This window comes from Camelina sativa, chromosome 1 (genome assembly GCF_000633955.1).
Source record: "Camelina sativa cultivar DH55 chromosome 1, Cs, whole genome shotgun sequence".
Lineage (NCBI taxonomy): Eukaryota > Viridiplantae > Streptophyta > Magnoliopsida > Brassicales > Brassicaceae > Camelina > Camelina sativa.
In genome coordinates, this window is record NC_025685.1 from 2,028,067 (window position 1) to 2,042,906 (window position 14,840).

The window sequence follows — 14,840 nt, forward strand, 5'->3', positions numbered from 1 at the left end:
GAAGGAAATAGACATTATATAACTAAATTTTGTTTGTTTGTTATAAAACTTACAGATTTACTAATTTTCTTTAAAAAGAAAAATGTCAAAAGAACTCAAGAAAATTATATCGTTATAAGCTAAGCCGTCACCACGCGTGCGTTACTTAGATTTCCAACTTTGTGTAGCTTTTTTCTTTGTTTACTTTAACACTACAAAAGACCATGCAATCATTATAGATTTGATTAATGTGATTGTATAATCATTCTAAAATCAACTTTAAAAATATTCGCTTAGGTGGATGACATCAGAAAATCTGAATGTGATTCGACGTAATTAGTTCATTAGGTTCAGATCTAAACACCAATACGTTGTGTCATGTATGTATCAAGAAAGCTAGTACGAATCAAACAAAACACTTTGATCTTATAATGTTTCTACTGTTTAAACTTTGGGAAATAAAAACAAAAAGCAAAAAACAGTTACATATGCATTTTGATCAAGTTTAGTTCAGCCCAAAATAGGAATGAAGAGTATAAAATTACAAAATAAGTATATAAGTTCTTACTTCTTAGTTACTACTTGAAGCTTATGAGCACTAGATGGTATTTATGTACGCATTTCTTTTTGATTGGTACTCAGAAAAAAGGGAAAGATCGATCTCCACCATCAACGCAGCCTGTCACATCTTTTGGCTTGTTAGGCATTTTACACACTTTGATGGGGTTGGTACAAGTTTAATACACACACTCTCACTCTCTCCTCTCTCCCTTATTTTTATCTATAACACTCAAATTCACACGTGATTTTCTCTTTTATATTGATAAGGCAAGCATATATAGAGAGCATGTGTGCCTGAAATATTTGTAGGGTACGGTCAATATTGCCTTTTTCTTATGGCTTTCCATTTACGGAATATTAAATAATAGTGACTCTCACTACATGTATTTTTTTTTCTTTATTATGATCCGTGGTTTTGATTCATGCATCTCTAGATTCTCTACCGTACCACAAGATATATGATATTTATCCTTGCTACGTACAGCTCAAAATGCTTTGATGACTCATTTTCTCATATAAAATTTCCTTATTTTCGTTTTAATATTATACCTGATGATCATATATATATATATTCAACATAAGCTTTAAAATCCAAAATATGTGAGATTGTGAGGGACGTACGTATAAATACATTAACAATAAGCAAAAACAATGACTAAAACTATTTTTAAGTTGTCTTTCAATAAATTTAGGGAACTCGTAAAACCTAGTTTAAAATCCAAAACCGTACGTTATTTCAGTATTTATGTAACCTACTTGAAACTTCTTTGTTATTTTGGAAAATTTTCTACGTACGTAGTCGTGTTGATATCTATATATGTTCAAAACAGATTAAAAATTGCAACTACCAAAAGAAGATGAAGATATTGGAATTGATTGATTTTAAGATGGCGTGGGGGATTTGTCTCATTATCAGATTTTGTGCTATTAATGGATTTCGATATAATAAAGTAATTGAAAGATCTTAATATACCCAAACTAAAGCATCCCAAAGATGTAACTCTTGATTGGACCTTTGTCTACATGCTCCAAATTAAAAAAAAAAAAAAAAAAAGTTGTTTTCTTTTTCTTCTCCGTTTTATGTGATACCTTCAAGATTTCACAAGACCCACAGTAAAGCGAAGCAATGACGGTCAGTTTATCCACTTCCACTTAATATTCTTTTATAAAGCATGCGTAAGGAAATCCAATCACAAAATGAAAATTACCCAACTTAGTGAAAAATATGTCACAGAATCACTCTCACATTTCATCCGGCGGTAAGGAAAGAAAAGATCATAATGGTAAAATAATCAACAAAGAATAGTTAGAAGAAAACTAGCCTCAAGAATTAAAGAATCGATGATTACATGAATGCAAAGATTCGAATTCCCAAGCTAGAGGGCAAGTAAGAATTCTTCTAATGGTCATCATAGTTAAATGCTATATCGAATATTTGGTCATATTCATCCACGAAGTGAACATCAAGCCCTTCTTTTAAGTCTTGTGGGAGCACCTCAAAATCTCGCCGGTTAAGAGCTGGAAATATTATCGTCTTAATCTGATTACGCCTTGCAGCTACAGTCTTCATTTTCACCTGAGTGAGAGAGATTTGGTGTATTACAAAACACTTAATACAAAAATTGGTTATCAAACAGCTAAAATGGAGTAAAAAAATTCTAGTGTGTGCGTGTGACTTACGCCGCCTATTGGAAGAATTCTACCGGTTAGATTGACTGCTCCAGTCATTGCAAGATCTTTCTTCACAGGTTTCTTCATGGCGAGTGATAGCAAGGAAGTGATAAAGGTGCAGCCTCCGCTTAGACCTTCATTTTTTTTGTTACTACTACCTGTAACATGTAGATGAAGCTTGGAATTCGCAAAGAACGGGTTCTCGGGTTCTTTCTCGAGCAAGAATCTTCTGGCAACCGTGCTAGCGACCTGCACACTTTCTCTCATCGCATTCCCAAGCTGGCCCGTTATGACAGAGAGGCCGCCTTTGCCTTTCTCTTCTTCTATAACGTTGGTCTCAATGTACCCTATTCCTCTAGTCGTTAGACCCACTGAAACCCCGACCGGGATCTGCTCATAGATCTTTTCTACTTTGGTCTCGAAACTGATCGGTTTGCCAACATAATCTGCAAGGTTCGATTCTTTGATCGAAACCTTTTTAACTGTTTCAATTAGTGTTGTATCGGATATATCATCTCGTACTAGTTTGAGAGCACTCTGTACATAGAAGTAATGACTGATGTTAGATTATTAATGTTAGATTATTGAGTGTTCCTTTAACTTTTTTAGCAAGTTACCCTGCGGTAAATCTTCTCAATATGCTTCTGGAGATTTCGAACTCCTACTTCTTTGCCGTAATTTTCTATCAGGGAACGAAGAGCACAATCGCTTACATCAACCTGGTAACATAAATAAACAAAACTATTCAAATATACATATAGGATATATATGATTATCCAAAGGATATATATGCATGGTTTTGCGATTAAGACCTCTTCAGGCTTAATGCCACAATCTTTTCTTGCGGTTTTCTCCAAATAGTCTCTAGCTATATGCATTTTATCAGCAAAGAGATATCCTGCAATAGTAATCACTTCCATTCTGTTTAACAGAGGAGTAGGAATCTTGTCTATTACATTTGTTGTGCATACAAAGAAAACCTGTAACCAAAACTTGTATTAGCCTTTATAAGTTCTAAATTGCAAATCAGATGATAAAATTCTCATTAAGAAAAGAAAAGAAAAAAAAAAACCTTTGACAGGTCAATGGGAACGTCGAGATAGTGGTCCATAAAATTTGCATTCAACTCTGGATCAAGAAGCTCCAACAAGGCGTCGACCGTGTCGCCAGTGATGTGTCTTCCAAGCTAATCAACCGAGGAACTATAAACAATTATTGCAAATACTAACAAAAAATTCTTGAATGCTACAAACCAATCTAAATAGGAACAACTAGGTTCCAACCTTATCAACCTCATCAATCAAAACAACAGGATTCTGTGTTCCCACACTTTTTAGACATTGCACCATCTTTCCTGGTGTGCCGTTGTGTCTTGTTCGAGGAATCCCCTAAATACAAGGTATTATAATTAAGAGATTAAAATCTTCAATTTCTTAATCCTTTTATATTTCAACGTAATTTTGTAGATAGATTACCTTAATGTTAGCAGCCGTAGATAGCCCTCCAACAGAGCATTGAAAGAAATTACGGTGAAGAGCACGCGCAATCGAACGCGCAATGCTAGTCTTACCAACACCGGGAGGACCCGCAAGACAAATGATCTTCCCTGATTAACATAAAATATATATTATAAGGACATGATTTGTCTATATTAAATCAACAAACCTTAGAGACCGACTACCTTGTGAAGTGCCTCCAAGTTTTTCAACAGCAACGTGTTCTATTATTCTTTGTTTTACATTAGATAAGCCATAATGATCCTCATCAAGAATCTTTTCTGCACTCGTGACATCACAATTCTCACCACTGCAAACAAAATAAACCAAATTACTTAATTACAGATGATACAATTAATTCCTCAAGCACATGAAGCATATATAACAATATGAACTGAATATCACATGAGCAAAAACCTGTAATTTCCCCAGGGCAAAACGGTCAACCAGTCAAGGTAGTTACGGGCAATAGTAAAGTCGTGACCGGCCTTATACACCTCCAGTTTCGTAAGCTCTTCATCTATAACTTGCAATACACGTTTTGGGATTTTTAGCTTATTAGGCTCAATCCTTTCCCTAAAATTTTGCTGCAGAGAACTATTGTTTTTAGATATCTCTTATGATCATGATATAAGATTACTTCAAATTAAAGGTACTCTTACGATGGTACGTTATAGATACTCTTATGAACTATACCTACCACAACAAGATTTATCATCTTTGTAATCAAATCCAAGCTGCTGCATAAATTGGATTACTTTCATTGATCAATATACGCATATGTACTAACTTCAAGGAAGAAAGTTTCCTTAGACTACATTCGAGTAAAAAGGAAAAACACCAAATGCATGTTACTTAAAAATGTAAATATTTAGCAAAAAGAGGAGAATTGTGCTTTTGTATGGTAGTGTAGCTGAAGGTATATATACGAAATCAAGAATTATAACTAATTTGATGAAAGTAGAGAATTTTAGAGTTTGGATGATGGAAGATTTTGGAGTTAGATGGCATAGGAATTTAATCTTTCTCATTATCATTTCTTGTGGCAAACATTGAATTCGAAACAAAATATTGGAATTATGTAAAACTGTATACAGCCGCGTGAATTGCTAAAGGAAAAGGCAATTGTTATAATTTAGTAATAACCAATTAAATTAAGTAGAAGAATATGAAATTTTGTTTGAAATTTACTTTTTCTATGCTCAGTAATGTAAAAATAAAAAGGAAATTTGCGTGACTGGTAAGACGTTCTTGGCTATATATATATGTGTGTGTGTATGCATGGAGATTGTTTTAAAGGAACTCATATTCCGAGAACCTTGATTGTTTTGATTCACCATTATTTTTATTAGAAATTTGTGGTAGGGATGGATATTTTGTACAGTAAAAATATATATATGCGTTTGATGCGTTTTCAAGTTATGTTTTGATTAACTCTGTACCTTTTGAGCAACTCTCCAACTTGTTCCAGAAAATATTTAACAAGCCATCTTCATGAACTCTTAAGTGAAACAAGAGGCTGTGCAATTCTTTGGTCAATTAGGAATTCTACATAATTACTTCGGCAGTAAATGATATATCACAGAGCTTTAAAAACATCTGCAACGGCGTCACATTCAGCATGGATACTTCTTATTTGACAATATTTAACAACAAGAGGGCATAATTTTTCTTCTGATGTAAAATTCGATAGAATTTAGAGAAGTTTTTTATTTCTTTATGAAAAGGCTCTTTTTAGAGAGAGAAAAAAAATATAAAGAATAAGGCATCTCATGTATAGAGTATTAATTTATAAGTATTAATAAACGTGGTATTCAAACTATAATGATATAAATATCTATAACATATCATAAAAATAGCTAATTTTTTTTTGAAATTTCTCAATTTTTAGATAAACATCATTTTTATTTTGATAGCTTTATAAACTATTAAAATATGACAAATGATATTATTATTCATAAATTTGAATATATTTATGTCATGTGTATAAGTGAATTTGTTTATAGTATTTGTAATTTATTGTCAATAATGTTGTCTAAATATTACAAATTCAATTCTAAAACCATAAAATTTATAACATTTGAAAGTCTAATCTTATCTTGCTAAAATTGTCTCAATACATAATATTTAAGAATTTTTAAAAATACAATATATATATCTATAATTAATAATTATTAATTTACAATATAAAATAATAAATATTAGTTTATATATAAATCAATATCACTATAAATTAATAAAATGTCATGGTCCCAATATTATTAATTTATAGAATTTTAGTGTACACTGTTTAATAGAAATAAAACTACATAAAGAAACATAAATAACATTTATAATGGTGACAATCAACCAAGAAGAGATATAAAATCAGCCTAAATTAGACTTGTTGTTATATATAATGGTCATAGAACCAAAGGCGAGCTCGAAAATCTGATCAGCTGTTCTAATGGTCATAGCCAAAGGCTAGCTCGAAAATCTGGTCAGCTGTTCTAATGGTCATACCCAAAGGCTAGCTCGAAAATCTGGTCATAGTCATCGACGAAATGAACATCGAGCCCTTCTTTCACGTTTTCTGCCAGCTCATCATAATCACTCCGGTTAGCCTCTGGGAGTATTATCACCTTCACTTCACTCCGTCTTGCGGCTATAGTCTTCTCCTTCACCTGAGAAAGACAGACACAGAGAGATTTTGTGTATTACACACTACACTGAGCTTAAAAGAAATTGGTTACTAAAAAGCTAACTGTTGTGTGTGTTTCTACTTACGCCGCCAATTGCAAGAATTCTACCGGTGAGAGTGACTTCTCCTGTCATTGCAAGATCCTTCCTTACAGGTTTCTTCATGGCAAGTGACAGCAACGAAGTTATCATGGTGCTCCCTGCGCTTGGACCGTCTTTTGGTGTGGCTCCTGCAGGAACATGTAAATGAAGCTTGGATTTCGCAAAGAACTGGTTCTCCGGTTCTTTCTCGTGCATTATTCTTCTGGCTACTGTGTGAGCTATCTCTGCGCTTTCTTTCATCACAGTCCCAAGCTGACCCGTTATGTGAAGCCCGCCTTTGCCTTCTCCTTCTTCTACAAAGGTTGTCTCTATGTACAATGTTGAGCCACCCATGGATGTCCAAGCTAGACCCATTACAACCCCGACTGGTGTCTGTTCATAGATCTTCTCTGCGTGGAATACTGGCTTGCCTACATAATCTTCAAGGTTTGATTCATCAATTACAAACTTTTCAACCGTTTCAGCTACCTCTATGCTCTGCTCAGTCTTTGGTTCTGTTGAATCCCCAGTTGCCAAGTCATTTGTCAACACAGTGGATCCTTCTGCAGAGGTCTCCTCTGGGGATTCCAATTCAGTCTTGGCCAAAGGTTTACTATCCTCAGTTTCAGTAACAACAACATCAGATTTTGCAGGCACTTCGAGAGATGTCCCTTTGCGCACAAGCTTTAGAGCAATCTGTAAGAAAATCAATCATTTTAGATCCTGAGGGTCTAAGTAAGAAGTTTGGAATATGTTCAGTGAACTTGTAAACTTACCTTACGAAAAATCTTCTCCATGTGCTTCTGGAGATTTCTAACGCCTGCTTCTCTGCAGTAATTTTCTATCAAGGAAAGAAGAGCTGCATCACTCACATCAACCTGGAAAGAGTACAAACAACTTGAGCAAAACAGTAAATGACATCAGAAATGACAGGAGACTGAGGAACACTGGTTGTGAGTGAGACCTGTTCAGGCTTAATGCCACAATCTCTGCGCGCAGTTTTCAGCAAATAGTCTCTAGCAATTTGCATCTTCTCATCAGTAATATACCCTGCGAGACTAATCACCTCCATTCTGTCTAGCAGAGGACTGGGAATCGTATCTATCACATTTGCTGTACATACAAATAAAACCTGCAATAAACTTGATCAGACCTAAGTTTCAAATACAAACTTCCTATTATGAAACCAATACACAGATGTAAAGAAAGAAATTGCAAATGAGAAATGTAAAGAGAAGAAAAAAATGGTCATGAAAAACCTTTGATAAGTCAATAGTAACATCGAGATAGTGGTCTAGAAAATTTGCATTCTGCTCTGGATCCAAAAGCTCCAACATTGCGCTGGCTGGGTCGCCATCGTGGTACTTTACTCCAAGCTGCCAAGGAACCATAGACAATTATTGCAAAAAATTTAAGCTGCAACTAAGAAACCAAGCTAACATATATTGAATACTAAAAAGCAAGCTACCTTATCAATCTCATCGATCAGAACAAGAGGATTTTCTGTTCCCACAGTCTTTAGACATTGCACCATCTTTCCAGGCATGGCACCAATATATGTTCGACGATGCCCCTAAACAATGTATAAGATTATTTATAAAAACTTCATAAACAGCGTTAAAAGTACAGTTTAATTTTTCATGTAGTATATATACCTTAATCTCAGCAACATCGGATAGTCCTCCAACAGAGAACCTGAAGAACTTGCGGTCAAGAGCACGTGCAATTGAACGCCCAATGCTAGTTTTACCTACTCCAGGTGGGCCAGATAGACAAATGATCTTCCCTGTTGCCACATTTTACAAATTTTCACCTTCAGAACTTATAAATGAAGCTAAAAGGTTTTACCAAAGACGAATGAAATAGAAAGGCAAAGATATGATGACCCTGTGAAGTGCCTCTAAGTCTCCCCACAGCAATAAACTCTAGTATTCTTTCTTTTACATCAGATAATCCGTAGTGATCCTCGTCAAGAATCTTTTCTGCTCGTGAAACATCAAAATTCTCATCACTGCAAACCAAATTAGATTTGATTATAATAAATGAGATTCCTCAATCAATGTATGCACAAAAAATCAACTACGAGTGTTGTTGTTATAACTCTCCTCAAGACATAAGCATGAAGCAAATGGCAAACCTGGATTTTCCCCAAGGCAACACGGTCAACCAATCAAGGTAATTATGGTTCACATCGTACTCGCTCGAACTGGTTTCTAACATCTTCAGTTTTGTAAGCTCTTCTTCTATGGCTTTTAGTACATGTTCTGGAATCTTATCTTTAATAGGGTCAATCCTTCCCCTAAACTTTTCTGCAGAAAAGAACAGACTTTAGCTTCAGTAGTTGTACACTCATTGATGCACAGCTCTCGGAAGTCAAAACAAAGAAAACTAGGCGTCATGAGTTCACAGTGGTGCGATCTCAAAGTTTGAATCGAAAATATTCTTATAGTAGTAGACTAGTATTAGTGTAGTACTAACCATAAAGTGCGGTTTTGGCGTCTGTCTCCACGCCAAGCTTCTGCATTGGTACATTTAACAGTCATCAATCAAAAATGCTATACATCATACACACCCATAAAAAGAGCAGACATAAGTTGAGGAGGCGAGTTAAAAACCGCTTGTATAGCCTTGAGTTGCTCCTTTAGTAACATTCGATGTCTCTCGCCTCTAAATTGTTCTTCAAAAGCTTTTGCTATGGATTCCTAAACATGAATTTAAAGAGATGAGATCAGTATCTATAAAACAAACATTTTCAAAAATCTAGTAGCACGAGTCAGCTGGACAGATGCAGGAAAGTGAAGAAGGCATAAAGTACTTGAATCTTGTTAATTTCCAATTCTTTTTTCACCAATACCATCGTCACCCCAAGACGTGTGTGAATCTGGATCAAAGAAAACAATATGAGAATCTGGCTAAGAATGGAAATATATATATCATTCTCTTTGAGGTAATCTCAGCATCAAAACGTGACAATGACTAAACTACTTACATCCAATTGTTCAAGAACCCCCTGAATTTGATATTTGTTAGCGCCAGAGATCCCGGCTGCAAAATCGGCTAACTTTGCATAACTGAAGTCACCTATATGCTATAAAAAAGAGAAATCTACTAAGATACTGATATAGGTTGTACTCGCAAGCTGTGACAGATATAAAGAGAACATGCCTGAGTATATGTCCGAACTTGATCTCTCCAGAGTGAAGTTGTCCTTAAGACATCCCTAAGTGTCGACATAACTTCAAAGTATGTTGCCTTGATGAGATCATCGTCCTTGTCATACGGCTCATCCTGCAAAGTAAGAAAGAAACACGTGACAAGGTATCTAGATTTCAGAATTTGAAAAGGCAACAGAAACCGCATGTCTTGCTCCCCTGCTCGTATTCATATTAGGATAGACTAGTTAAAAAAGAAACACACCTTTTACATGGTCAACTTTGACGGTAAGAGGATCTTCACTCACCTGTGAAAAAAACAAAGTACATGGTTTTACTCTGAGTTAGCCATAACTTGATAAGCTAAAGACACATGTGGAAGTTATACACACAGCTTCTGTGCTTTAACTTTTCATGGACTTTTAATCCTTTTCAAAGAAATATTTCTATTAACTTACCATCTCTGTTATTTTAAGTCGTCTGTGACCAATAAGTATGACTTGCTCACCTTGGATACTTGAAATCTGTAAAATTGGCAATGGTTATGTCTTTCAAACATAGAATTAACGTGCGGAAAGAGTTTACCTGAGCAAGTGTGCCAACTTCATGAATCCGGTTAAACAACTCTTTTCCTTTCAACTTGTCTAAAATATTCTCTGTTTCAGAGCTAGAAGCTGAATCAGTTGACTCGTCATCCTTCAAAAGGAAAGCCCCCGCATATGGGGATTTTTGTCTTCTGCTCTCTTCTAAAGCTGCAAGTACTTTAGGATCCTACGCAAGAAAAAGCTCATACTCATACCAGGTCAGAAAAAAATCAAGCAGGCAGCAAACAACAAAGGCAGTGTAATCTAATGGACATGCAAAAAAAGGTATCCAAAACTAGGCTGACCTTAACATAGATTGGCATGTAAAAGCCAGGAATAAGAGGCTTGTGGGGTAATGGCAATGCTATAACCTGCAACAAAGCAACAGAAAGGTTTAATGAAAACAATCGTACCAATGTTATATAACCTCCAATTAAGCTTGGGAATGGGTATTTTGTATTAAAAGGTTCAATCTTTGCCTAGCTGTTAAACTAGGAATGGTCCATTAAAACACTAAACTTGTTCAAAATTTCGAATTTCCCTACTAATGCTGTAAAAGGTTCTAGCTTTAACATCCAAATCGCTAGAACTAAAAAGAAATAAGTTGTCAATTGACTTAATTTCTCTATGATCTTAGATCTATGGAAAATCAAAAGCATATAAAGTGCAGTAGCCAAGTTTAAAGCTTTTGAATTGATACTCGGAAACCTACATTCCCCATGATCATAAAACTCCCCATGGGTCGGGGGTGAAGAAAAATAAAAAAGTGAAATTTATAATAAAATTTGAACAAACCGTTAGACAATCGTTGAGGTGAGTTTTAGTTGAGGCAATCGCGGGTGCGGAATCCGTGTCGGAGGAGAAAGCACGAAGACCCAAAGAACTCCGGTTCCATCCGGTTAGCTGAGTCAGTGACTTGAACAATAGACTGTTAACCGGGTTAGACCGGACTCGAATAGCCGGAGTCAGGTGATGTGAACAGTACAAGTTCGAAACGAGGAGCTTCAACATGATCGGGGAGGAAGATGTTTGAGTAGCAAAATTTGAGAATTTAGGGTTTAAGCTTACCCTAATAGGCAAGAAACCGTACGAAATTGAAGTTTGTAGGCGAAGAAGAAGACTTGCTGTCAAAAGCCCTTCATAAACCCCTTCCCCCAAAAAAAAAAAATTACGTATTTATTGGGAAAAGGACGTATATAGCCTCCCAAACGCCGTCGTTTCTTTTGCATGCTTGTCTTAACCAGACATGACCGGATCGGTAAGAAAAATTACGGTCGTTAGCTAAAATTTGGGCCTAACTTGATCATGGCCATGGGCTTTTATTTTTGAAATTTATTTTTAGAAAAACATTATAGCACTCTCTTTTTTATTTGAATATTTTTTATGGGTTAAAGTGAAATTGAACCGGTACAATTATGAAAATGAAAAAAAAGTTGCATGCTGCGTGCAATAAGGCTGTTAACCGATCTATTACAATTAATTAGTACTCTAATTAATAATACCTCAACTAATGTTATTCTTGGTTTCGCATGCTGCATGCAATGTACGTGCTCCGTTTAAATAATTCATAAGCTTGATTTTTAACATACTGTATTGTATATCAATGTTTTTGACAGAAAAATTAGAAAGATTCATCCTTAAATATATTTTTGTAAAAAAAGTAGTAATAGAAAAAAAAGTTTTAAGTTGTGACCAATATTTTATTCGTCAAAGAAATCATAGTCATCATTATTAATATAATTGTCCTGAATTGGGATAACAAATAATCATCAATAGAGGATAACAACTAATCATTTGATTTGGGGGAAGAATAAACAAAACATAAAAAAGGGAAAATAAATAAATTAGGAAGAGTATATCAAAGCGTGTCTGACGCAAGGAGGCAAATCTCTCTGTCATGACCCACGTTTATCGCTAAATACCCCACATTTCTGCTTTGTTTATCGCTAATTTTTTTTTTTTTTTTTTAACAGCTTCAGTAAATTACTTTTGAATAGACAACAACAAAAAAATGTCAGGCTAAAATATCAGTGAAAACAAATTCTGCTCAATACCGCAGTCTGAATTGTATTGACACATCTGTCATTTGAAACGTAATTTTGTTTTGTAATAGTTTGTCTTTTTTTTTTTTTTTGTATTCTTACCAACCTAAATAAATATCATCATGCGTTTCAATACAACACTTTATGAATTTGAGCTATATATATAGACAGTACTAAGAATCTTTGACGTATGTTATGTACAAGTTATTAATTAGTTAGTTCTTGATATGGATATAAACATTTTTGAAAGAGGAAATGTATATAAAAGTGATTGACAAGTTTAATCCAAAACCCTATAATTCATGCTTTAATTTTCGAAAGAAAAAAAGAATCAACTAAATCAAATTATTATTTTCCGAAAAGGAAGAAAAGTATAAAGAACATGTTATATGTTTCGCAAAACACCAAATACTGGAAAAATACTATTTTTGAAAGAAAGAAGAATATAGAAATTGTGAGCGAAAAAATTGTGGATGATAAATAGCCACAACACTAAGCCTAAGGAAGGTGTGAAGGTCGTGAAATAAAACACCGTCACATGCATCTTCTCTTTTTCCTATTCTTTTCCCTTTTATATATTTTTGGTTCCTTCTTTAAATAAAAAAACTCATTAGTTTTTTGTTTCTTTATGTTAAAATTTTGTTTGATAGCAATTTGTTCTATCTATTGGTTATATAGCCACCAATCATTGCCCTCCACATTAATTACATCAAACTCCTCCGGCTCCATAGCCACTTTTGTTCTTTTCATAACTTAAAAAGTCTACAAAGAAACACATAAATTATCGCCGCTCACCATCATAAAATAGGTACGTAAAAAGTTTCACATTTTGCCTATGTGTAAAATATCGCAACGAAGATGGATATTTTCTGTTCGACGTCGAAAGAAGAAAAGATCTTTGTGTTCCCTTATTATTTTTCCAACCTAAAAATGCATTAATATTTACTATTATACTATAATTTTTGTTTTTATTCATTCACCAACCTAAAAATGCATCATATTGGCCAATGTGAATTTTTGACGTACATTAATAAGGAAGAAGAAAACAAATCTAAATTATAGGTTTTCAATTCGAAAAAGACGAAGATAAACCTAAATAAATAAATATAGAAAACAATATAATAATTAAGAATGGCCACTCCAATATCTACCAAATGATTTATATATATAGATGTCCCCTCCCAATTACTCTAAATCATTATCATAATAAGAAGAAAGAGTTCGACACATTGTTCTCTGACTCGATCGATTTAACATCATCAAAGAAAACAACAAATAAAAACGTTTCTTACGTGGTTTTTATAGATTTCTTGTGAATGTCTTCTGACCAAGGAAATGGATCGAACCTTTCAACGTCTCCGGAGGTAGAAGGGACTGAAACAATCCCTCTTCGCCGGAGGTTGCAAAGAGGGCAAAGAGTGTTCGCTCCGAAGCTGCTGGAGGCTCTCCGTCGATCACGGATGAGCTCAGAAGCTCCGGCGATCCATCTTAGTCAGAGATGGAGAGCCACGTCGTCGCAAAAGGTTTATTCTTTGAAACTCTATGACGCTCTTAGGCGATCGAGGCGGAGCTCAACAGTCCGAGACACGGCCGACGAAGTGCTGGCGACGACGGCTCGTGGTGCAACCCGATGGAGCCGAGCCATATTGGTGAGCCGAGTAGCGACCAGTCTGCACCGGCGGCAAAGGAATACAAAACCGGCGTGGGCATTGGCCGCGGCGGTAAGGGGAAGTGGTGGGAGGAGGAGGAAGTTGTCGGCAGTGGGAAATAGGGTTAGGGTTTTGGGTGGGTTGGTGCCGGGTTGTCGGAGAACTGCTTTACCGGAGCTCTTGGATGAGACAGTGGATTACATAGCGGCGTTGGAAATGCAAGTCCGAGCCATGACAGCTCTATCGAAGATTCTGTCCGAGTTTCAGCCGTCTGATACGATCGGCTCGGCTTTATAGCCGAAGATTATAAGCCTTTGGTGTGTGCTATTTTAATTCTTGTTACGATTTTCATTTATCATCGGGATCTATTATTATTGTTTTTCATGATTTGTTTGTCCTCAAAAAAACAAAACAAAATTGTCAAAATCATCACGAGTTGGACGAAAATACTATGTTTTTTTCTTCCTCTTCTTTTTTTTTTTTGAGGTGTCGTTTCACATGTTTTGAGTTGTAAATATTTTTTTCTTAAAAATTTAGGATTCCTATGAATAATTGAATATTATAAGACTATATAATAAGTGTTTCAAATATTACTAGAAGCGTAATTCCAGAAATTAACTTTTAAATCCAACCATTTGTCTTTAGTCCACATATGTGTTGATGATGCTCATGACAACTTTATATATTATAAAGATTAACCCGTTGATAAAAAAGTGTTCGTCGGAAGTCTGAATTGGAGGATGAAAATTTTTCCTCAAGAATTCACATCATATTAATGACTAAAGATTAATCAGTATGTTCGACCATTTAATTCTATAAATCAACGTTAAAGAACGTTCTCAAAATTTGAAAGAAATCTATTTGTTTTAATTTTCTAAACGTGTATCTTTTTTACGTACGTTGTACTGTACATCGGATATTAAAATCAATCGTTCATTCACCTAAC

General features: G+C 35.0%; 3 protein-coding genes across 3 annotated transcripts; 1 reads left to right on the plus strand and 2 right to left on the minus strand.

Moving 5' to 3' along the window:
* LOC104703534 (lon protease homolog 1, mitochondrial-like) lies at window positions 1,940–4,425 on the minus strand. Its single transcript, XM_010419563.1, has 10 exons — window positions 4,370–4,425; window positions 4,125–4,304; window positions 3,893–4,017; window positions 3,687–3,817; window positions 3,495–3,599; window positions 3,284–3,397; window positions 3,024–3,191; window positions 2,829–2,930; window positions 2,221–2,748; window positions 1,940–2,116 (listed from the first exon to the last, which is right to left on the minus strand). Exons 1-10 carry the CDS (start codon window positions 4,423–4,425, stop codon window positions 1,940–1,942), a joined length of 1,686 nt encoding a protein of 561 aa, XP_010417865.1.
* On the minus strand, window positions 6,002–11,286 carry LOC104716393 (lon protease homolog 4, chloroplastic/mitochondrial-like). Its single transcript, XM_019237855.1, has 19 exons — window positions 10,999–11,286; window positions 10,509–10,574; window positions 10,205–10,390; window positions 10,078–10,143; window positions 9,883–9,927; window positions 9,600–9,755; window positions 9,457–9,555; window positions 9,283–9,348; window positions 9,083–9,169; window positions 8,946–8,985; window positions 8,605–8,776; window positions 8,354–8,478; window positions 8,123–8,253; window positions 7,936–8,040; window positions 7,727–7,843; window positions 7,432–7,599; window positions 7,244–7,345; window positions 6,474–7,163; window positions 6,002–6,370 (listed from the first exon to the last, which is right to left on the minus strand). The coding sequence occupies exons 1-19, from the start codon at window positions 11,212–11,214 to the stop codon at window positions 6,197–6,199; spliced, it is 2,811 nt and encodes a 936-aa protein (XP_019093400.1). The 5' UTR covers window positions 11,215–11,286; the 3' UTR covers window positions 6,002–6,196.
* LOC104716487 (transcription factor bHLH150-like) lies at window positions 13,337–14,463 on the plus strand. The gene has a single exon (XM_010433897.2). It carries the CDS (start codon window positions 13,562–13,564, stop codon window positions 14,189–14,191), a length of 630 nt encoding a protein of 209 aa, XP_010432199.1. The 5' UTR covers window positions 13,337–13,561; the 3' UTR covers window positions 14,192–14,463.

Coding starts and splice junctions, on each gene's coding strand:
- LOC104703534 (XM_010419563.1), bottom strand. CDS start 4,425: ATGATAAATCTTGTTGTGGTAGGTATAGTTCATAAGAGTATCTATAAC. Junction 3,192..3,283: donor TTCCCATTGACCTGTCAAAG/GTTTTTTTTTTT, acceptor TTTTGGTTACAG/GTTTTCTTTGTATGCACAAC. Junction 2,931..3,023: donor GTGGCATTAAGCCTGAAGAG/GTCTTAATCGCA, acceptor TTATGTTACCAG/GTTGATGTAAGCGATTGTGC.
- LOC104716393 (XM_019237855.1), bottom strand. CDS start 11,214: ATGTTGAAGCTCCTCGTTTCGAACTTGTACTGTTCACATCACCTGACT. Junction 7,844..7,935: donor TGATCGATGAGATTGATAAG/GTAGCTTGCTTT, acceptor GTTCCTTGGCAG/CTTGGAGTAAAGTACCACGA. Junction 7,600..7,726: donor TTACTATTGACTTATCAAAG/GTTTTTCATGAC, acceptor AGTTTATTGCAG/GTTTTATTTGTATGTACAGC.
- LOC104716487 (XM_010433897.2), top strand. CDS start 13,562: ATGTCTTCTGACCAAGGAAATGGATCGAACCTTTCAACGTCTCCGGAG.